General features: G+C 46.0%; 1 protein-coding gene across 4 annotated transcripts in view; it reads left to right on the forward strand.

Annotated features, from left to right (window-relative positions):
- LOC110487638 (protein PRRC2A) overlaps positions 1-22,818 on the forward strand; it is a 42,825-nt gene extending 20,007 nt beyond the window's left edge. For 3 of the 4 annotated variants that reach the window (XM_036971665.1, XM_036971666.1, XM_036971664.1), the window contains exons 9-16: positions 379-502; positions 752-956; positions 1,134-1,232; positions 3,540-4,134; positions 6,897-7,153; positions 17,755-18,097; positions 18,353-18,575; positions 19,018-22,818. In XM_036971665.1, the coding sequence (XP_036827560.1) occupies positions 379-502; positions 752-956; positions 1,134-1,232; positions 3,540-4,134; positions 6,897-7,153; positions 17,755-18,097; positions 18,353-18,575; positions 19,018-22,060 (4,889 nt within the window). In that variant the 3' untranslated portion in view covers positions 22,061-22,818. The remainder of the gene's footprint in view (positions 1-378; positions 503-751; positions 957-1,133; positions 1,233-3,539; positions 4,135-6,896; positions 7,154-17,754; positions 18,098-18,352; positions 18,576-19,017) is intronic. The other variant, XM_036971667.1, reaches the window with a different exon arrangement.
- Positions 22,819-23,030: the final 212 nt, after the last annotated feature.

Raw genomic sequence — 23,030 nt, forward strand, 5'->3', positions numbered from 1 at the left:
GTGGGACAATTGACTGGATAGCCTGAAAGTATTACAAGAAAGCCAGCCACCTTCATTATTTTAGAATCCGAGAGACTATCACTCTCTATCATATCAATTGTATGATGCTGATATGGTGGGAGTTTGCTAATACATGGAGAAACACAGTGGGTAGCACATTCGACGGCATCATCTCATCTCATGGACTCAGTAGTGCTTTGTGTGGGGGAGGGGAGACATCAGGTTTATCCAAGTGAGGGAGAGATGAGAAGCATGCATTGTTTCAAGTCTCCCTCATAGTGTGTGTGGCTGTGTATAATGGTCGAGGATGGCAACGGTGCAAATGCGGTCCGCATGCCTATTATGCTTCCCCTCTGAACCATTGAGTCTGTCAAACAGGGGCACACGAGGAGATCGACTACTCGGCCAAGTTGAAGTTCAGCGACGATGAAGGAGAGGAAGATGAGGAGAGGAACGAGAGACCCGAGAGGAGTGAAAGAAGCGAGAGCAAGAACGGTGCACGGTATGTCCCACAGTACCTGCCCAACATAAGATTCACATGGTTTGGAAAATACAGTTTAAACGTTTAAAACTATTTGTACTGTGCTGTGCTAGCAATCCTCCTTTCTGCCACGAAGAGCCACACGCTCACATAAATTGTTTCTGAATTAATAAATGACGGAGCCAGAATGTAATGAATTCTTGAAATGGTTGTTGAATGTGGGATTGCTTTTGACGTGACAAATGTGTCGTCTCTTATTTCCTTCCCCAGGGAGATGCAAAGGTCTCAGGAAGGTCCCCCTCAGGTGGTGCAGCGCTCCCGAGTCTCTGACAGCGGAGTGGACAGGGACACCCGCCGCACCCCTCCCTCCAACGCCGACCACGACGGCCCCCCACCCCCCTCCAGCAAGCCAGGATGGGCCGAGGAGGGGGGCAAGAGCGGCTGGGGGAGCCAAGGCGCCCATGCCACCTACCAGGTACGACCCTCTGCAAGGGCTAGTCTTGTGGACTTTCAGAGGCATCTCAAGTGAACAGTGACCATTTTATAGTAAAAAGCAGGATTGCTTTGAGGACATGGATATTAGCGTATTTAGCATAATAGTTAACTAGATGCATCTGGCTAACTGTAACCTGTGGCTGCCTGTACACTACAGGGGCGTAGGCCTGGACTGGGTGGGTCCCGGGAGCAGCTCCCCCCCCCACCAGGGCCTCTCCTCCACCAGGGACAGGGGCCTTACTCCTACTACCGACAGGTATCTGCCTACCTGGGGAGAGAGAGGGCCTCGTGTGTGTGTGTGTATATATATGCGAGAGTGTGTGTACAAAACATTAGGAACACCTGCTCTTTCCATGACCGACTGGGTGAATGCAGGTGAAAGTGATGATCCCTTATTGATGTCACTTGTATATCCACTTCAATCAGTGAGTGCGTTCAGAAAGTTATCAGACCCCTGACTTTTTCCACATTTTGTTATGTTACATCGTTATTCTAAAATGTATTAAATTGTTTTTTCCCTCATCAATCTACACACGATACCCCTTAAAGACAATGCAACATTTTTGCAAATGTATAATTAAAAAAAAAAACTGATATGATATTTACATAACTATTCAGACCCTTACTCAGTTTTTTGTTGAAACACCTTTGGCAGCGATTACAGCCTTGAGTCTTCTTGGGTATGATGCTACAAGCTTGGCACACCTGTATTTGGGGAGTTTCTCCCATTCTCTGCAGATCCTCTCAAGCTCTGTCAGGTTGGATGGATAGCGTCGCTGCTCAGCTATTTTCAGGTCTCTCCAGAGATGTTCGATTGATTTCAAGTCCGGGCTCTGGCTGGGCCACTCAAGGACATTCAGAGACTTGTCCCGAAGCCACTCCTGCATTGTCTTGGCTGTGTGCTTAGGGTCATTGTCTTGTTGGAAGGTGAACCTTCAACATAGTCTGAGGTCCTGAGCGCTCTGGAGCTAGTTTTCATCAAGGATCTCTCTGTACTTTGCTCCGTTCATTTTTCCCTTGATCCTGACTAGTCTCCCAGTCCCTGCCTCTGAAAAATCCCCACAGCAGGAAGCTCCCACCACCACCATGCTTCACCGTAGGGATGGTGCCAGATTGTCCCCGGATGTGATGCATGGCGTTCAGGCCAAAGAGTTCTGTCTTAGTTAATTCAGACCAGATAATCTTGTTTCTCATGGTCTGAGTGTCCTTTAGGTGTAATTTGGCAAACTCCAAACGGGCTGTCATGTGCCTTTAACTGAGTAGTGGTTTCCGTCTGGCCACTCTACCATAAAGGCCTGATTAGTGGAGTGTTGCAGAGATGTTAGTCTTTCTGGAAGGTTCTTTCATCTCTACAGAGGAACTCTGGAGCTCTGCCAGAGTGACCATCGGGATCATGGTCACCTCCCTGACCATGGGCCTCTCCTGCTCAGTTTGGCCGGGCGGCCAGCTCTAGGAAGAGTCTTGGTGGTTCCAAACTTCTTCCATTTAAGAATGATGGAGGCCACTGTGTTCTTGGAGACCTTCAATGCTGCAGAATTGTTTTGGTACCCTTCCCCAGATCTATACCTCGACACAATCATGTCTCGGAGCTCTGCGTAGAATTCCTTTGACCTCATGACTTGGTTTTTGCTCTGACATGTACTGTCAACTGTAGACCGGTGTGTGCCTTTCCAAATGATGTCCAGCCAATAGAATTTACCACAGGTAGACTCCGATCAAGTTGTAGAAGCCTCTCAAGGATGATCAACGGAAACAGGATGCATCTGAGCTCAATTTCGAGTCGCATAGCAAAGGGTCTGAATACTAATGTAAATATCTATCTGTTTTTTTATCTTCAATACATTAGCAAAAAATTCTAAAAACATGTTTGCGCTTTGTCGTTAAGGGGTATTGCTTGTAGATTGATGAGGAAAACAATTTATTTAATCATTTTTAGAATACGGCTGTAATGTAACAAAATGTGGACAAAGTCAAGGGGTCCGAATACTTTCTGAATGCGCTGTAGATGAAGGAGAGAAGACTTGTTAAAGGATTTTTAAGCCTTGAGACCATTGTGTATGAGACATGGATTGTGTGTGTGCGCCAATCAGAGGGTAAATGGGCAAGACAAAAGATTTAAGTGCCTTTGAACAGGGTATGGTAGTAGGTGCCAGGTGCACCGGTTTGTGTCAAGAGCTGAAACGCTGCTGGCTTTTTCACGATGAATAGTTTCCTGTGTGTATCATGAATAGTCCACCACCCAAAGGACATCCATACACAACTGTTTGAATCATTGGAGTCAACATGGGCCAGCATCCCTGTGGAACGCTTTCAACACCTTGTAGAGTCCATGCCCTGACTAATTGAGTGTTCTGAGGGTAAAATATTAGGTGGTGTTTTTAATATTTTGTACACTGTGTATAGCCGGACAGCATTTTCACACACTTTTTTTGCGGATCAGTTATTTGGAATTATTCATACCATCCTAGGAAAGTTTTTTTTTTAAAATTATTATTATTTTTTTTATTTTTTTTATATTGCAGCAGAGTTTGTTGTCATGTGTGTCCTCATTCAATCTCTCCAGGACCGCAACTCCCCTAATCAGTCCAGCCCGGTGGTAGCCCCTGAAACTGTCTCCCTGGCCCCCGGGAAGGTCGCCCCCTCCTCGCAGCTCCAACAGCAGCAGGCTACTTCCCCCATCCCCGGAGGCCCCACCCCTCCACCTCAGACGACTGGCCAGCTGGCCCCGCCCACCGGCGAAGATGAAGAGGAGACATGGCGCCAGCGCAGGAAGCAGTCCTCCTCAGAGATCTCGGCCGCTGTTGAACGCGCCCGCCGGCGCCGCGAAGAGGAGGAGCGAAGGATGGAGGAAGAGCGGCGTGCGGCCTGCGCTGAGAAGCTGAAGAGGCTGGATGAGAAGGCCCAGCAGGGTGGTGGTGGGAGCAGCGGAGGCTCCAAGCCCCCCAGTCTGGACGGCAACTCCACCACGGCCGGAAGCCCCAGCCCTTCCCTGTCGGCCTCAGCCTGCTCCCCCAACATCAGCCAGCCCCCGTCCCCCTGCGTGGACCTTGAGGAGCCCCCCCTGGCTGCCCAGGCTGTTACCAGGGACCTAGTGCCAGGGCCCAGTCCCACCGACCGACAGAGGGCCAATAGCAATAGCAGCTATGATTCCAATGCTGGTGAGTTCTGACAAGAGCTATGGCGGTCCTAAAATTGTCAGCAGGTGATTGTCATACAAATAACTGCAGGTTGCAAGGTAATTTACCATTTAATTAACATAAACATGTTTAGCATGTTCTGGCTTCCATGCACAGCCTACAAGCCAGTGATGCAGCGCTTTTGAACATCTACATTTTAAAGTATAATAAATCCATTTAATAAAGCCTACACATCACAATAAATCCATTATTTATTGTGGGCATGCCTAAAGAAACATGATATTAAGAAAATATAGCCTACTTCAGAAGAGCATATTCTGAGTCGTTCTTATGTTAGGCCCTGATCTGGCTCTGCCATATGGCTGTGGGCCACAGTAGTTTGCAAGACAAGATTTGCTTATAATTCCCGTGGCATTATATTATAGTAAGAAGAATACAATTGAACAAAGCTGAATAAAATAGAAGATATATTTAAAAGAAACAGGTTCTCCTAAATTATTAATTTTGTTATTTATTCAACTTTAGTTGTGATTCTAACGTTAGGCTATGTGTTTAAGGCTGCATGATATAAAAAGTCGCATCAAAGCCATGAGCTCTGCTCTGTTTCTTGCGCAGGCTGCACACACTAGAGGTCGACCGATTATGATTTTTCATTATAGATACCGATTATTGGAGGACCAAAAAAAGCTGATGCCGATTTTTATATATATTTGTAATAATAGCAATTACAACAGTACTGAATGAACACTTTTATTTTAATATAATACATAAATAAAATCCATTTAGTCTCAAATAAATAATGAAACGGGCTCAGTTTGGTTTAAATAATGCAAAAAAAACTGTGTTGGAGGAGAAAGTATAAGTGCAATATGTGCCATGTAAAAAGCTAACGTTTAAGTTCCTTGCTCAGAACATATAAAAGCTGGTGGTTCCTTTTAACATGAGTCTTCAATATTCCCAGTTAAGAAGTTTTAGGTTGTGGTTATTATAGAAATTATGACGTGTCGATTATTTCCCTCTATACCATTTGTATTTCGTATACCTTTGACTATTGGATGTTCTTGTAGGCACTTTACAATTGCCAGCCTAATCTCGGGAGTTGATAGGCTTGAAGTCATAAACAGCACTGTGCTTCAAGCATTGCTAAGAGCTGCTGTCAAACGCAGTAAAGTGCTGTTTGAATGAGTGCTTACAAGCCTGCTGCTGCCTACCACCGCTCAGACTGCTCTATCAAATCATAGACTGAATTATAATATAATAAACACACAGAAATACGAGCCTTTAGTCATTATTATGGTCAAATCCGGAAACTATAATTTCGAAAACAAAACGTTTATTCTTTCAGTGAACTATGGAACCTTTCCATATTTTGTCGAACGGGTGGCAACCGTAAGTCTAAATATTGCTGTTACATTGCACGACCTTCAATGTTATGTCATACCATGTCGACCCTGCTTGCACTGAAAAGTGACACCATTTCCCTAATTAATATGGCCTGCTAACATGAATTTATTTTAACTAAATATACAGGTTTAAGAAAATATACTTTGTGTATTGATTTTAAGAAAGGCATTGATGTTTATGGTGAGGGACAACGCATGGTATTTTTTCGCGAATGTGCTTTTGTTAAATCACCCGTTTGGCTAAGTTGACGTAGGCTGCGATTCGACGATAAATTAACAGGCAACGCATTGATTATATTGAACGTAGGACAAGCCAGTTAACGTAGTAATATCATCAACCATGTGTAGTTAACTAGTGATTATGTGAAGATTGATTGTTTTTTATCCGATACGTTTAATGCTAGCTAGCAACTTAACTTGGCTCCTTGCAGCCACAAGGTCCTTCGATGTTGCACTCATGTAACAGGTGGTCAGCCTGCCACGCAGTCTCCTCATGGATTGCAATATAAACGGCCATAATCGGCGTCCAAAAAGGCCGAATTAATCGGCCATGGCGATTAATTGGTCGACCTCTAGCACACACATAGCTGTCATCAAGGCAAAGGGTGTCTACTTTGAAGCATCTCATGTAAATTATATTTAGATTTGTTTAACACTTCTTTTGGTTAGTACATGATAATAACATGTGTTATTTCGTAGTTTTTATGTCTTCACTATTTTTCTACAATGTAGAAAATAGTAATAAAGAAAAATAACTGGAATGAGTAGGTGTGTCCAAACCTTTGACTGGTACTGTATGTGTGAAATTTTGATTTAGAATGGGCCATTATCATGCACCTGTCGGTCACGGGCAGGGGGAAAAAATACATGTAATCCGTATGCACTTAAATATCAAATGGAGGATGCTTTTTCCGCAGTTCATTTTCATGCCAGGCCAGGTAGGCTACTCCGGTTGTAAGGCGAAGCAGTCTGCTTAATATTAGGATAGTTGAGAAGTAAATATAGTAGGCCTAGCCTATAGCGGCATCAGAGTGCAGTTTTTGAGAAGCCTATTTACTGTGACTGCCAGTGTGGTGGTAATAAGGTCACCCACCGTAACAGCCCTATTTTTTTACCCAGCATTCTGGTGTTGTCTTCATATTTCAACTTGTATCTCTAAAAAGGTATGTTTGGGCCAGTCGACAAAAGGCTGTGTGTTTCGCCAAACGATTGTTCATCTTTGAAGTTGTTGTTTTTATCACGTCTTAAGTTCACAATAGTACCTTTTACTGACCTTCCTTAATTGTATAGCACATGACTTGGTATTATTCACATCTGCTTACCTCTTCCAACAACCAGTGGCATATCATTGCTATATTCTCTCCCCTTCCTCCCATCCAGACGCCCAGGTGTGTCCCCAGCCCCCCACTCCCCAGCTGCAGCAGCCCCCTCTGGAGGTCCTGGTGCCTGGGGAAGGGAAGGAGGATATCCTAGATAGTGCTCACGTCCGCAGCGGAGGAGGTGGTGGAGGGGTGGTAGACCCAGTGAAGGTAGAAAGCATGGGAGGAGGAGCAAGTCGCCAAGCCAGCGGCCCCCCGGGACAGGGCTACTCCAAGTACCAGAAGTCCCTGCCTCCCCGCTTCCAGAGACAGCAACAGGTCAGTCTAATAACCTACTGAAGTCATTACCGAATGGTAAATCTATGGATAATGATCTTATGGACAATATTTATCTTCGCTATGCTACTCCCCAATTGCAGCTCCTCTGAAATATATATTTAATTGGTCACTGGAAAACAGTCAATATCCAAATGTATGGGAGCATGCTAAGGTGTGTCTAATCCCAAAAGACGACAACAAATTCCTTACGTCTGCTAATAGTCGACCAATTACTTTACTCCCTTCAATCAGTAAGATATTAGAGGGTATTGTGAGTAAACAAATAAGCGACTACATGGAAAATATTTATTTGATCACAGCCAATCAGCATACTTACATCTGTTTTTTTTCATGAGACTGACCAGGTCAAAATAGAATCCCTTGATTTTGTCACTTGTTAAATCCACTTCAAGACCAGTTAAAGTCTTGAGAATAGAGGTCGACCGATTATGATTTTTCAATACCAATACTGAATATTGGAGGACCAAAAAAAGCAGATTCCGATTAATTGGCCGAGTTAAAAAATAATAATAAAATAAAAATGTATTTATTTGTGATAATGACAATTACAACAATACTGAATGAACACTTATTTTAACTTAATATAATACATCAATAAAATCAATTTAGCCTCAAATAAATAATGAAACATGTTCAATTTGGTATAAATAATGCGAAAACAAAGTGTTGAAGAAAGTAAAAGTGCAGTTTATTCTTTCAGTGAATTACGGAACCGTTCTGTATTTTATCTAACGGGTGGCATCCATAAGTCTAAATATTCCTGTTACATTGCACAACCTTCAATGTTATGTCATAATTACGTAAAATTCTGGCAAATTAGTTCGCAACGAGCCAGGGGGCCCAAACTGTTGCATATACCCTGACTGCGTGCAATGAACGCAAGAGAAGTGACACAATTTCACCTGGTTAATATTGCCTGCTAACCTGGATTTATTTTAGCTAAATATGCAGGTTTAAAAATATATACTTCTGTGTATTGATTTTAAGGCATTTTAAGAAAGGCATGTTTATGGTTAGGTATAGTCGTGCAACGATTGTGCTTTTTTCGCAAATGAGAATTTGTTAAATCATCCCCCGTTTGGCGAAGTTGGCTGTCTTTGTTAGGAAGAAATAGTCTTCACACAGTTTGCAATGAGCTAGGCGGTCCAAACTGCTGCATTTACCCTGACTCTGTTGCAAGAGAAGTGACACCATTTTTCCTAGTTAGAAGAAATTCTTGTTAGCAGGCAATATTAACTAAATATGCAGGTTTAAAAAATATTTACTTGTGTATGGATTTTAAGAAAGGCATTGATGTTTATGGTTAGGTACACGTTGGAGCAACGACAGTCCTTTTTCACGAATGCCACCGCATCGATTATATGCAACGCAGGACACGCTAGATAAACTAGTATTATCATCAACCATGTGTAGTTAACTAGTGATTATTATTGATTGATTGTTTTTTATAAGAAGTTTAATACTAGCTAGCAACTTACCTTGGCTTCTTACTGCATTCGCGTAACAGGCAGGCTCCTCGTGGAGTGCAATGTAATCAGGTGGTTGGACTAGTTAACTGTAAGGTTGCAAGATTGAATCCCCGAGCTGACAAGGTAAAAATCTGTCGTTCTGCCCCTGAACAAGGCAGTTTACCCACCGTTCCTAGGCCGTCATTGAAAATAAGATTGTGTTCTTAACTAACTTGCCTAGTTGCCTAAAGGTGTAAAAATGTATTTTTTTTAAAATATAATAAAATTCTGCAAAATCGGTGTCCAAAAATACCGATTTCCGATTGTTATGAAAACTTGAAATCGGCCCTAATTAATCGGCCGACCTCTACTTGAGACATCAAATTATATTTTATTGGTCAATTACACTTGTTTAGCAGATGTTATTCCGGGTGTAACAAAATGCTTATGTTTCTAGCTCCAACAGTGCAGTAATATCAAACAAGTAATATCTAACAATTTCACAACATATACCCAATACACACAAATCTAAGTAAAGGAATGATGAATTATAAATATATGGATGAGCAATGTCAGAGCGGCATAGACTAAGATACAGTAAAATAGAATACAGTATATACATATGAGATGAGTAATGCAAGATATGTAAACATTAAAGTGGCTAGTGATTTCAAGTCTATGTATATAGGCAGCAGCCTCTAATGTGCTCGTGATGGCTATTTAACAGCCTGATGGTCTTGAACTATAATCTGTTTTTCAGTCTCTCGGTCCCAGCTTTGATGCATCTGTGCTGACCTCCCCTTCTGGATGATAGTGGGGTGAACAGGCAGTGACTCGGGTGTTGTCCTTGATTTATCTTTTTGGCCTTCCTGTGACATTGAGTGCTGTACGTGTCCTGGAGGGCAGGTAGTTTGCCCCGATGATGCGTTGGGCAGACCACACCACCCTCTGGTGAGCCGTACCAGGCGGTGATACAGCCCGACAGGATGCTCTCAAGGACTTGAGTTCCTGTATGTTATCTCAATTGCACCATGAGTTGTTAATCATGAAACATATAGCCCCGCCCTTCTTCTTCCCGGAGAGTTGTTTATACCTGTCCGCGCGATGAACTGAGAACCCAGCTGGCTGGACCAACTCAGACGGTATATCCCGGGAGAGCCATGTTTCTGTGAAACAGAGTATGTTACAATCACTTGTGCTTCTCTGGTAGGAAATACTCGCCCTGAGCTTGTCAACTTTATTATCCAGAGACTGAACATTAGTGAGTAATATACTCAGAAGCGGTGAGTGGTGTGTGGACTAAGTCAGACTAGAAGATCCCTCCGAGTACCTACCCTTTGCCGGCGTTGTTTTGGGTCGGCCTCTGGAATCAGTTCAATTGCCCTGGTGGGTGCGAACAAAGGATTCGCTTCGGGAAAATTTTATTCCTGGTTGTACCTGCAAGCCTGCAGGCGCGACACAAAACACAGAAATAAAAATATTAATCATGCCTTACCTTTGACGAGCTTCTTTTGTTGGCACTCCAATATGTCCCATAAATATCACAAATGGTCCTTTTGTTTGATTAATTCCGTCGATATATATCCAAAATGTCCATTTATTTGGCTTGTTTGATCCAGAAAAACACTGGTTCCAACTTGCGCAACGTGGCTACAAAATATCTCAAAAGTTACCTGTAAACTTTGCCAAAACATTTCAAACTACTTTTGTAATACAACTTTAGGTATTTTTTAAAGTAAAAAATTGATCAAATTGAAGACGGGATGATCTGTGTTCAATACAGGAAGAAAACAAACTGACACTACCTTTCTGGTCATGCGCCTCTATCTAACAGTACACTTGAAGTGACCCTCGTTTTGAACAGGGCTACTTCTTCATTACTCAAAGAAAAAACCTCAACCAATTTCTAAAGACTGGTGACATCCAGTGGAAGCGGTAGGAACTGCAAGAAATCAGGATTCCCAATGAAAACCCATTGAAAAGAGTGACCTCAAAAACCAAAATCTGAATGGTTTTTCCTCAAGGTTTTGCCTGCTACATAAGTTCTGTTATACTCGCAGACATGATTCAAACAGTTTTAGAAACTTCAGAGTGTTTTCTATCCAAATCAACTAATAATATGCATATCTAATCTTATGGGGATGAGTAGCAGGCAGTTAAATTTGGGCATGCATTTCATCCGGACGTGAAAATACTGCCCCCTGTCACCAAGCAGTTAATGCTCAACAGTTTTCTGTGTGTATCAAGAATGGGCCACCACCCAAAGGACATCCAGCCAACTTGACTCAACTGTGCCAAGCATTGGAATCAACATGGGCCAGCATCCCAGTGGAACGCCTTTGACACCTTGTAGAGTCCATGCCCCAACAAATTGAGGCTGTTCTGAGGGCAAAATGGGGTGCAACTCAATACTTGAAAAAAAAAACACAAGATAGAGAGAGAGATGGATGGATGGATATTCATTCCCTAAATAAGCTTTGTTGCACAATTAAGTCAACACACTACATTTCAAACGGTCAGCATTCTAAAGAATTCAGGGATTGTCAAATTATACCTAGGCTAAATTATAAGCCTTTCACAACCATAAGACCAACTAATAATGCAAATATTTTATAATAGTTCAACCTTTTTTTCTCTCAATCACTCATCTGGCGTCCATGTCTTATCTATGAAAATCCCCCTTTTGTGACAAATTCAACCAAAACCATGCACATCTAATAATGACAAACAGGGTATTACAGAAAATGAACACATGATTCCAAAACAATCTTTTAAGCACCGGCCCATGTGCTAGTGAGTAGCCTGCTAATCTTTTGTATTTCAAGTCTAGCTAACTTGGATCTATTTGCTAGCTAACAAGGTAGAACAGTTATGAACCCTCCTGTCCATCTCCAACTGTTTGAACTGTCCACTTTGTTTAGATGTTAATTAAGTGGCCTACCTGGCTATTATTTCTCAGAATGAGAATTTGTTGTCAATTCCTGACATAAATCTGTATTTTTATGCTCATTGCACATTTGACAGACTACACGGCTAGCACGTCTGGCTAAAATGCTGCCAGCTAGCGGTACTGTAAGGCTGCACGCAACAAACTGAGCATTCATTTTCCAGAATCAATTGTCTTTGAGTAGTGTATGCTCTCTGTCAATTTTGTTAGTTGAGCCAATAAAAGGGGTATCCTCTCTTACAGTAAAATGTCTTAATGTGTTTCGGTGTACATTTGACCGATTTCTGTTGGACCAAACCTCAAATTATTTTTATTTATTTATTTTTCTTCTTGGGCCTCTATAACTATATCTATTGTTTTTATTTTTGTTGTTGTTGTGTGATTTGGATTAATCCCCTCTACCACACGGAAACCCACTAATCTACTGACGGAACGCAAGAGTTGGCTAATAACAGACCTCCATCCTATGCTAGCTTGCTCCTATGCTAGCTTGCTACCGATTTAGCTGTCTAAATTGCCCGTGACCCCCAACCAACCTCTCCACTCACTGGACCCTTTTGATCACTCGACTGAGCATGCCTCTCCTTAATGTCAATATGCCTTGTCCATTGCTGTTCTGGTTAGTGTTTATTGGCTTATTTCACTGTAGAGCCTCTAGTCCTGCTCATTATACCTTATCCAACCTATTAGTTCCACCACCCACACATGCAATGACATCTCCTGGTTTCAATGATGTTTCTAGAGACAATATCTCTCTCTTCATCACTCAATACCTAGGTTTACCTCCACTGTATTCACATCCTACCTTACCTTTGTCTCTACATTATACCTTGATGCTATTTTATCGACCCCAGAAACCTCCTTTTACTCTCTGTTCCAGACGTTCTAAACGACCAATTCTTATTGCTTTTAGCCGCACCCTTATTCTACTCCTACTCTGTTCATCTGGTGATGTAGAGGTGAATCCAGGCCCTGCAGTGCCTAGCTCCACTCCTATTCCCCAGGCGCTCTCTTTTGACGACTTCTGTAACCGTAATAGCCTTGGTTTCATGCATGTTAACATTAGAAGCCTCCTCCCTAAGTTTGTTCTATTCACTGCTTTAGCACACTCTGCCAACCCGGATGTTCTAGCTGTGTCTGAATCCTGGCTTAGGAAGACCACCAAAAATTCAGACATTTTAATTCCAAACTACAACATTTTCAGACAAGATAGAACTGCCAAAGGGGGCGGTGTTGCAATCTACTGCAAAGATAGCCTGCAGAGTTCTGTCCTATCCAGGTCTGTACCCAAACAATTTGAACTTCTACTTTTAAAAATCCACCTCTCTAAAAACAAGTCTCTCACCGTTGCCGCCTGCTATAGACCACCCTCTGCCCCCAGCTGTGCTCTGGACACCATATGTGAACTGATTGCCCCCCATCTTTCTTCAGAGCTTGTGCTGCTAGGCGACCTAAACTGGAACATGCTTAACACCCCAGCCATCCTACAATCTAAACTTGATGCCCTCAACCTCACACAAATTATCAATGAACCTACCAGGTACCTCCCCAAAGCCTTAAACACGGGCACCCTCATAGATATCATCCTAACCAACTTGCCCTCTAAATACACCTCTGCTGTTTTCAACCAAGATCTCAGCGATCACTGCCTCATTGCCTGCATCCGTAATGGGTCAGCGGTCAAACGACCTCCACTCATCACTGTAAAACGCTCCCTGAAACACTTCAGCGAGCAGGCCTTTCTAATCGACCTGGCCGGGGTATCCTGGAAGGATATTGATCTCATCCCGTCAGTAGAGGATGCCTGGATATTTTTTTTAAATTCCTTCCTAACCATCTTAAATAAACATGCCCCATTCAAGAAATTTAGAACCAGGAACCGATATAGCCCTTGGTTCTCCCCAGACCTGACTGCCCTTAACCAACACAAAAACATCCTATGGCGTTCTGCATTAGCATCGAACAGCCCCCGTGATATGCAGCTGTTCAGGGAAGCTAGAAACCATTATACACAGGCAGTTAGAAAAGCCAAGGCTAGCTTTTTCAAGCAGAAATTTGCTTCCTGCAACACTAACTCAAAAAAGTTCTGGGACACTGTAAAGTCCATGGAGAATAAGAACACCTCCTCCCAGCTGCCCACTGCACTGAAGATAGGAAACACTGTCACCACTGATAAATCCACCATAATTGAGAATTTCAATAAGCATTTTTCTACGGCTGGCCATGCTTTCCACCTGGCTACTCCTACCCCGGTCAATAGCACTGCACCCCCCACAACAACTCGCCCAAGCCTTCCCCATTTCTCCTTCTCCCAAATCTGCTCAGCTGATGTTCTGAATGAGCTGCAAAATCTGGACCCCTACAAATCAGCCGGGCTAGACAATCTGGACCCTTTCTAAAATTATCTGCCAAAATTGTTGCCACCCCTATTACTAGCCTGTTCAACCTCTCTTTCGTGTCATCTGAGATTCCCAAAGATTGGAAAGCAGCTGCGGTCATCCCCCTCTTCAAAGGGGGTGACACTCTTGACCCAAACTGCTACAGACATATATCTATCCTACCATGCCTTTCTAAGGTCTTTGAAAGCCAATTACCGACCATTTCGAATCTCACCATACCTTCTCTGCTATGCAATCTGGTTTCAGAGCTGGTCATGGGTGCACCTCAGCCACGCTCAAGGTCCTAAATGATATCTTAACCGCCATCGATAAGAAACATTACTGTGCAGCCGTATTCATTGATCTGGCCAAGGCTTTCGACTCTGTCAATCACCACATCCTCATCGGCAGACTCGACAGCCTTGGTTTCTCAAATTATTGCCTCGCCTGGTTCACCAACTACTTCTCTGATAGAGTTCAGTGTGTCAAATCGGAGGGTCTGCTGTCCGGACCTCTGGCAGTCTCTATGGGGGTGCCACAGGGTTCAATTCTTGGACCGACTCTCTTCTCTGTATACATCAATGAGGTCGCTCTTGCTGCTGGTGAGTCTCTGATCCACCTCTACGCAGACAACACCATTCTGTATACTTCTGGCCCTTCTTTGGACACTGTGTTAACAACCCTCCAGGCAAGCTTCAATGCCATACAACTCTCCTTCCGTGGCCTCCAATTGCTCTTAAATACAAGTAAAACTAAATGCATGCTCTTCAACCGATCGCTACCTGTACCTACCCGCCTGTCCAACATTACTACTCTGGACGGCTCTGACTTAGAATACGTGGACAACTACAAATACTTAGGTGTCTGGTTAGACTGTAAACTCTCCTTCCAGACCCATATCAAACATCTCCAATCCAAAGTTAAATCTAGAATTGGCTTCCTATTTCGCAACAAAGCATCCTTCACTCATGCTGCCAAACATACCCTTGTAAAACTGACCATCCTACCAATCCTCGACTTTGGCGATGTCATTTACAAAATAGCCTCCATTACCCTACTCAACAAATTGGATGCAGTCTATCACAGTGTAATCCGTTTTGTCACCAAAGCCCCATATACTACCCACCATTGCGACCTGTACGCTCTCGTTGGCTGGCCCTCGCTTCATACTCGTCGCCAAACCCACTGGCTCCAGGTCATCTACAAGACCCTGCTAGGTAAAGTCCCCCCTTATCTCAGCTCGCTGGTCACCATTGCATCTCCCACCTGCAGCACACGCTCCAGCAGGTATATCTCTCTAGTCACCCCCAAAACCAATTATTTCTTTGGCCGCCTCTCCTTCCAGTTCTCTGCTGCCAATGACTGGAACGAACTACAAAAATCTCTGAAACTGGAAACACTTATCTCCCTCACTAGCTTTAAGCACCAACTGTCAGAGCAGCTCACAGATTACTGCACCTGTACATAGTCCACCTATAATTTAGCCCAAACAACTACCTCTTTCCCTACTGTATTTAATTTATTAATTTATTTTGCTCCTTTGCACCCCATTATTTGTATTTCTACTTTGCACATTCTCCCATTGCAAATCTACCATTCCAGTGTTTTACTTGCTATATTGTATTTACTTTGCCACCATGGCCTTTTTGCCTTTACCTCCCTTATCTCACCTCATTTGCTCACATCGTATATAGACTTGTTTATACTGTATTATTGACTGTATGTTTGTTTTACTCCATGTGTAACTCTGTGTCGTTGTATGTGTCGAACTGCTTTGCTTTATCTTGGCCAGGTCGCAATTGTAAATGAGAACTTGTTCTCAACTTGCCTACCTGGTTAAATTAAAAGTGAAATAAAAAATAAATAAAAAAATACAAATAGCGAGTTTAAACTGCTTGTCAGATAGGAAGACGTGGTATTTCATCTCTTGTTGCTTGGTGTGTGTGTGTGGTTGTGATTTATTTATTTTTTGTGGGAAGGTGCACACAGCACAGAACGAGCCAAGGAGACGAGACCAAAAAGACATGAGAACAAGCGGACATAAACGCTGATAAAAACAAAATAATGTGATTCTTGTGATACTGGCATTTGAAATTTTGCGCTAAAACATACATTCAAATTAATCGAATTAATGCTTTATCGCCCAGCCCTACACGCATGATTAAGTAGCTTTGGATAAAGCATCTGCTAAATGGCATACGGTGCATTTGGAAAGAATTCAGTCAGACCCCTTCACTTTCTCCACATTTTGTTACATTACAGCCAATTCCAAAATGGATTAAATAGTTTTTTCCCCCCTTATCAATCTACACACAATACCCCATAATGACAAAGCAAAAACCTGTTTTTTATAAATGTTTGCAAGTAAATATTCATACCCTTTACGCAGTACTTTTTTGAAGCACCTTTGGCAACGAGTCTTCCTGGGTATGATGCTACGCTACAAGCTTGGTGAACCTGTGTTTGGGGAGTTTCTCCCATTCTTCTCTGTAGATCCTCTCAAGCTCTGTCAGGTTTGGTGGGGAGCGTTGCTGCACAGCTATTGTCCGTTCTCTCCAGAGATGTTAGATCGGGTTCAAATCCGGGCTCTGGCTGGGCCACTCAAGGACATTCAGAGACTTGTCCCAAAGTCACTCCAGCGTAGTCTTGGCTATGTGCTTAAGGTCATTGTCCTGTTGGAAGGTGAACCTTCGCCCCAGTCTGAGCGCACTGGAGCAGGTTTTCATCAAGGATCTCTGTACTTTGCTCCGTTCCTCTTTCCCTCGATCCTGACGAGTCTTCCAGTCCCTGCTGCTGAAAAACATCCCCACAGCATGATGCTCCCACCACCATGCTTCACCGTAGGAATGGTATTGGTCAGATGATAAACGGTGGCTGGTTTCCTCCAGACGTGACGCTTGGCATTCAGGCCAAAGAGTTAAATCTTGGTTTCATCAGACCAGAGAATCTTGTTTCTCATGGTCTGAGCCCTTTAGGTGCCTTTTGGCAAACTCCATGCAGGGTGTCATGTGCCTTCTACTGAGGGGCTTCCGTCTGGCCACTCTACCATAAAGGCCTGATTGGTGGAGTGCTGCAGAGATTACTGTTCTTCTGGAAGGTTCTCCCATCTCCACAGAGGAACTCTGGAGCTCTGTCAGAGTGACCATCGGGTTCCTGGTCACCTCCCTGACCATGGCCCTCCTTCTCCGATTTCTCAGTTTGGCCAGGCGGCCAGCTCTAGGGAGAGTCTTGGTGGTTCCAAACTTCTTCCATTCATGAGTGATGGATGCCACTGTGTTCTTGGGGAACGTCAATGCCGCAGACATTTTTTGGTACCCTTCACTAGATATGTGCCTTGACATAATCCTGTCTCAGATCTACGGACAATTCATTCGGCTTGGTTTTGGCTCTGACATGCACTGTCAACTGTGGGATCTTATATAGACAGGTGTGTGCCTTTCCAAATCATGTCCAACCAATTGAATTTACCACAGGTGGACTCCAATCAAGTTGTAGAGATTTCTCAAGGATGATCAATGGAAACAGGATGCACCAGAGCTCAATTTCGAGTCTCATAGCGAAGGGTCTAAATACATTTATATAAATATGGTATTTGTTTTTTATTTTTTTAGATATTTTTTAAAAACATTTTTTTCCCTTTGTCGTTATGGTGTATTGTGTGTAGATTGATGAGGAAAAAATAAATAATAATAAATTTTAAAAAATTAGAGTAAAGCTGTAACATAACAAAATGTCAAAAGTGAAGGGGTTTGAACACTTTACGAATGCACTGTATATTATAACATCTCTCCCATTTGGTGTCTTCAGGAGCAGCTGATGAAGCAGCAGCAGCAGTGGCAGCAGCAGCACAGCCAAGCAGCCCAACAGAGCCAGCAGCAGCTCCCACCCCAGCAGCCTCAGCAGGCCCCCCAGCAGCAGGGCCCTTCTCCGGGGGCCACCACTCAGACCCAGGGTCCCAAGCAGCAGCAGTCAGGGTCCCTTCAGTACCCGCCACAGGGCTCCATGGGCCGTGGCCCCCAGCCCCTGCCCATGAACTTTGACCCGCGCTGGATGATGATGCCCTACATGGACCCCCGGATGATGCAGGGGGGCATGCAGGGTCGACCTCCAGGGCCCATGGACTACTACCCGCCCAACATGCAACATGCAGGTGGGTACTCATGGTAGTCTGGTTTGATATATAAAATATTCAGTCAAGGAGTTGGTATTTTGCCATAGGGCAGAATCTGAATTTGCAGGTCAATGGCAGATTTGTGCAAACCAGATTCAAATGTTGAATATTTAGATTATGATAATGCAATAATGTTTATACGTTATAGGAAATAGCACCAGCTATTTGCTATGGTTGCCAGCTATAATTTTTATAATTGAGTATGACTTTTTTTCCTAACCATTTCTGTTTCAGGGATGATGGGGCGAGAGCGCTCCGATTCGGGGGGCTCTGGTTCGGACACCTTCGACAGGCAGCAGCACCCGGGACACCCCAACCGTGGGACACCTCCCATGGATCCCAAACTGGCCTGGGGGCCTGAGGTGTTCCCTGGGGGCAGTGAAGGCAGGGGACTGAGCTCCCCTCTGAGACAGAAGCAGGCACTGGAAGAAGATGATGTCAGTGGCAAAGGGCCTAGGTAAGACGGACGGAGGGGGGGGGGGGGGGGGGGGGGGGTCAGATGTCACTCACGATCATTTAAAGGGATATTTTTGGCAATGAGGCCCTTTATCTCCTTCCCTAGAGTCCGATTAATTCGTGGATACCATTTTTATTTCTGCATGTAGTTCGAAGGAAGTTGCTAGTTAGCTTTGGCTCGTGAAACTACCTCTAATTTCCTTAATACTTGACACAGAGACATAAAAGTGGTATCCACAAGTTCATCTGACTGTGTGGAAATAGATAAAGGGCCAATCCTCAAGCATCCGTTTAATGAGCAAATCATACAATACTGTTTGAATAGGAAAATATGTATTAGTTGAAATCAAATTAGATTAATATATGAATCCAGTCAGTTTTATAAGTACAGTATACGGTTTATGGAATAAAGGTTTTTATTAAATCGCTGGTTTTTATTTTAGGAGTGACACCCCTCCAGTCCGTGGTATGCGAGAGGGAGGGCCAGGCCCCATCCAGCAGCCCAACTCTGTTTCGGGCTCCTCCAACCAGACCCCACCCCCTGTGGGCACTCTGGTGGGGGGCCAGGGAGGAGGCAGCCACCACCCCCACCACCACCAATCCTACATGGGTGGCCGGGGCAACTACAGCAACTTTCCCGACCAGGGCTCCCGCATGGCCCTACACCAGCAGCAACAGAGGGGGAGTGGTGGAGGCTTCAGCCACCAGGATGAGGGCCAGGGCCACAAGGGTGGCCAGCAACAGGGCCAGGTCTGGGGGGCCCCCCACCCCCACTACGACCGCAATGGGCGCACTGACCTCTCCCCCCTGGAGAATAACAACCTCCACCACCCTCAACACCAACAACACCATGGTCATCAACAACACCAAGGCCCTTCCCACTTTCCCCTCCACCCCCACAAGCCCGAGAATGGCCGCGGTGAGAGAGGAGGCGAAGCCCCCAAGAAGGGTGACCCCTCGCCCCCACTCCAACAGCCGTCCCTCTCCTCCTGCTCATCATCCTCCTCGTCATCCTCAGCCAGGGACGACGGCAGCGGCAAGGCGGTCGTGCATCTCCTCCCACCTCAGCGCAAGGCTGACACAGGAACCGGGCAGAGACATGATGCAGGAAGCAGCAGAGAGATGAAGCAGGATAAGATGGGCCACAGCCACTCTCAGTCCTCTGTGACGTCTCAGCAGTCCCAGCAGCAGCCGCAGAGGCAGGGCCAGGAGCAGCACCACCACCGTGATCCTAAGCCCAACCAGCGGGAGCGAGGGGGGAGGGAACACAAGACTGAGACCCAGTGGGGGCCACGGCCCGGCAGCAGCAACGCAGGAGGCCCCTCGAACAACAGAAGAGGAGGGAGCGGAAACAACCGCGGAGGGGAGGATTCATCCAATCACCCAACAGCGTCTGACCACAACAAACCTTCCGGCGGCAGCAACACCAATAAGAGGGCAGGGCCTATCAAGAGGCCTGTGCTGAAGGAGATGAAAAGAGAGGGTGGGGAGGGCGAGGGAGGAGAAAAGACCAGCGGAGGAGGCTCTGGAAAAGACAAAGACGGAGGCAATTCATCAGTCAAGCAGGAAACATCCTCTGGCCCACAGAGCTCCTCTGTAGTGTCTGGTAAAGAAGAACTGGCTCAGACTGGTCCCAAACCCAGAAACGGATGGAAGGACCGAGCGGCGAACGAACGAGGAGGAGTGGGCAAAGGTCCCAAAGACGGTGTCAACCCCACCCCCTCATCAGGGTACTCCGGCCCCCCATCCAATAGGCGGGACAGAGAGCGCTCGTTGGAGAGGGGCGGGGGTGCATCATACCACGGCGGCTCGGCCCGTGGTAGCAGAGCCAGCCGAGGACGAGGTGGCGAGTTCTACGGGCGTGGCCGAGGTTACCGGGGCACTTACACGGGCACGGCCGGGGGTGGCAGTGTTAACCGTGGCAGGGCAGCAGGCAGCAGGAGCAGCCGGGACTACCGAGCTGGCGGCGGCTACCACCAAGAATTCAATGACGAGGCATCGGGGGCAAGGCGCAACCGAGGGGGGTCGCAAGCCAACCCGGGGCGCGCGCGTAACCACAGCGAGACCCGCAGCGAGGGTTCAGAATACGAGGAGGTCCCCAAGAGGAGGAGGCAGAGGGGGTCGGAGACGGGCAGTGAGAGTGCCGCCAGCGACCTGGCCCAGTCGGACAAGGAAGACCGCAAATCCAGCACCAAGAATGGCAGTGGCACAGATAACTTTACCAGTGGCGGCTCCGCCCCATCCAGAGGCTCCCAGGCCCGGGTGTTCACCCCCAGAGGGGTGCCCTCTAGGAGGGGTAGGGGGGGTGGCGGAGGGGGAGGAGGAGGTGGCAGCATCTATAGAAGTGGTGGAGCCGGAGGAGGAATGGCTGGAGGTCATAGGTCAGGATCCAGGGCCGACCCTCAAGGCTGGGCCTCCAAGTCCTCAGCCTCGGTCCGCAAGCAGCAGGGCCCAATGCAGTCGTCTGCACCCAAAGACACGGGTCGTGGAACCAGTGGGGAGGAGAAGTCAGTGGACGGAAGCCAAGCTCAGAATCAGGGAGGAGCAACCCCTCCACAATCTATCCTTGCTGCACCTACTCCAGCCCCGCAGGGCTCCATGGAGAATGGAGGAGTTGGGACCCAGCAGTCCACGGCTAATCCCACTACCAACTCCAGCGGGCCCCTTCCTCTCTCTGGCTCGGACGGGCGTGGCTTTCCTTGCGTCCCTCGGGATGGCTTTGAGCGCCCCCCGAGACGCCGTCGCCACGGCCGCTCCCAACACCAACAGGACAAGCCACCGCGCTTCCGCAGGCTGAAGGAGCGAGAGAACGCCGCTCGCATCAACGGAGGAGGACGACCCTCCTCGCCCTGCCAGAATTACATTCAGGATGTCACTGAAGGCGCACACAAAGCGGTGCCCTCGACCGGCACTGCCCCCAACGCTAACCACATTGCTACCACAACTACCAACAACAACAGCAGTACCGGCACCCATCTTGGAAGCTCTAACGCAAACAGTCACCACCATCACTACAACCAGGGCAACTCTGGTCCTGCCCACTCTCAGCAGCACCACAACCCAGCAGGAGGCGCCAAATCCCCTGACTTCTCTAACCAGAACTCAGACCAGGCCAATGAGGAGTGGGAGACCGCCTCCGAGAGCAGTGACTTCACCGAGTTCCGGGAGAGGGAGGGAGGAGGAGGGAAGTCCTATTCCTCCCATCACCATCATCACCCACCCGGAAGAGGAGGTGGAGGTGGGGGAGGAGTCGGAGAGCGAGAGATGACTGCGAAGGAGCAGGCGGCAAACAAGAGAAGCTTCTCCAGCCAGCGTCCCGGTATGGAGCGACAGAACAGGAGGGTCAACGCTGGAGGAAGAGAGGGAGGTGGGGGAGGAAGAGGCCCACGGGGCCCGCCCAGTGGGGGAGGAGGCGGAGCTGGAAACGGAGGGGGCCAACGCGGTGAGCGCCGTGGAAACTGGCCCTCCCCCAAAAACAGGAAGTGAAGTAGAAGATCTGAAAACATTTCAAATGCATCCCCCTGCCCCACCCCTCTTCTTTATCCCTTTCTGTATCTATTGTTCCCTCAGCCTCTTATCTGTTCTCATCCCTTAACATATTAGCACATAGTTATGGAGACAGTGTACACACTCATGTTAAACCCCCCCCTCGCTTCTTTCTCCATCCGATTGCAATCTACCGTCCGTTATTGTAGTGTCAACTCTGCTCCCTCCCTGTCATGTCCCCCCACCCTACAGAATTCCACCCAAATTTAGGTTTGATTAGACACCCTTGTTCGTTTCGAACACACACCTCTTTTGACTGAGAACACAACTACAAAAAACATGTTTGCATTTACAAGCACAATATGACATATAACAGACATACACAACCACGCGCAGTAGTGTGTGTACGCAGTGTGACATGTCATGATAAACATGTTGGAGGAATTGGCTAGCCAGGAGAAGGCAGATTTTTATATTGATGTTACCTGTGTATATTTCTACCATGCTTTTGGTTGGGGTGGTATTCGGTAGGGCAGTTAACTTCATTATATTTTCCCACACGGGGTGGGGGGGGGTTTCATGTTCTTCTTTCAACGAGAACAATTGTACCATAGATTATAATAAAAATTCTCTACCTTGTTTTTTTCCCTCCTTGGTCAGTTTTGTTTCACCCCCACCCCCCACCCTTTAAAAAGTTAGGTATGTGTATTTTTTTCTTCTACAAAGCAGGTCATTAAAATACCTTTTTATACAACTCCCCCCACCTCTTGAGTTTTTGATCTCCTGATCTGTTTAATTACTGTGACAGCCACAGTAGACCAGTTGAAATACTACTGCTCACCCATCCACACTCTCCTCACATTGATTGTATCTCGAATATCAATGTCTTTGCTGCTTGTTCAGAACTAGGCTGTGTGATTGAGTTTTTGTTGACCTGCTCTTATTACTTTCCAATGCTCTTTTGGTTCTG

Source organism: Oncorhynchus mykiss, chromosome 32, assembly GCF_013265735.2.
Source record: "Oncorhynchus mykiss isolate Arlee chromosome 32, USDA_OmykA_1.1, whole genome shotgun sequence".
In the NCBI taxonomy this organism is placed as follows: Eukaryota; Metazoa; Chordata; class Actinopteri; order Salmoniformes; family Salmonidae; genus Oncorhynchus; species Oncorhynchus mykiss.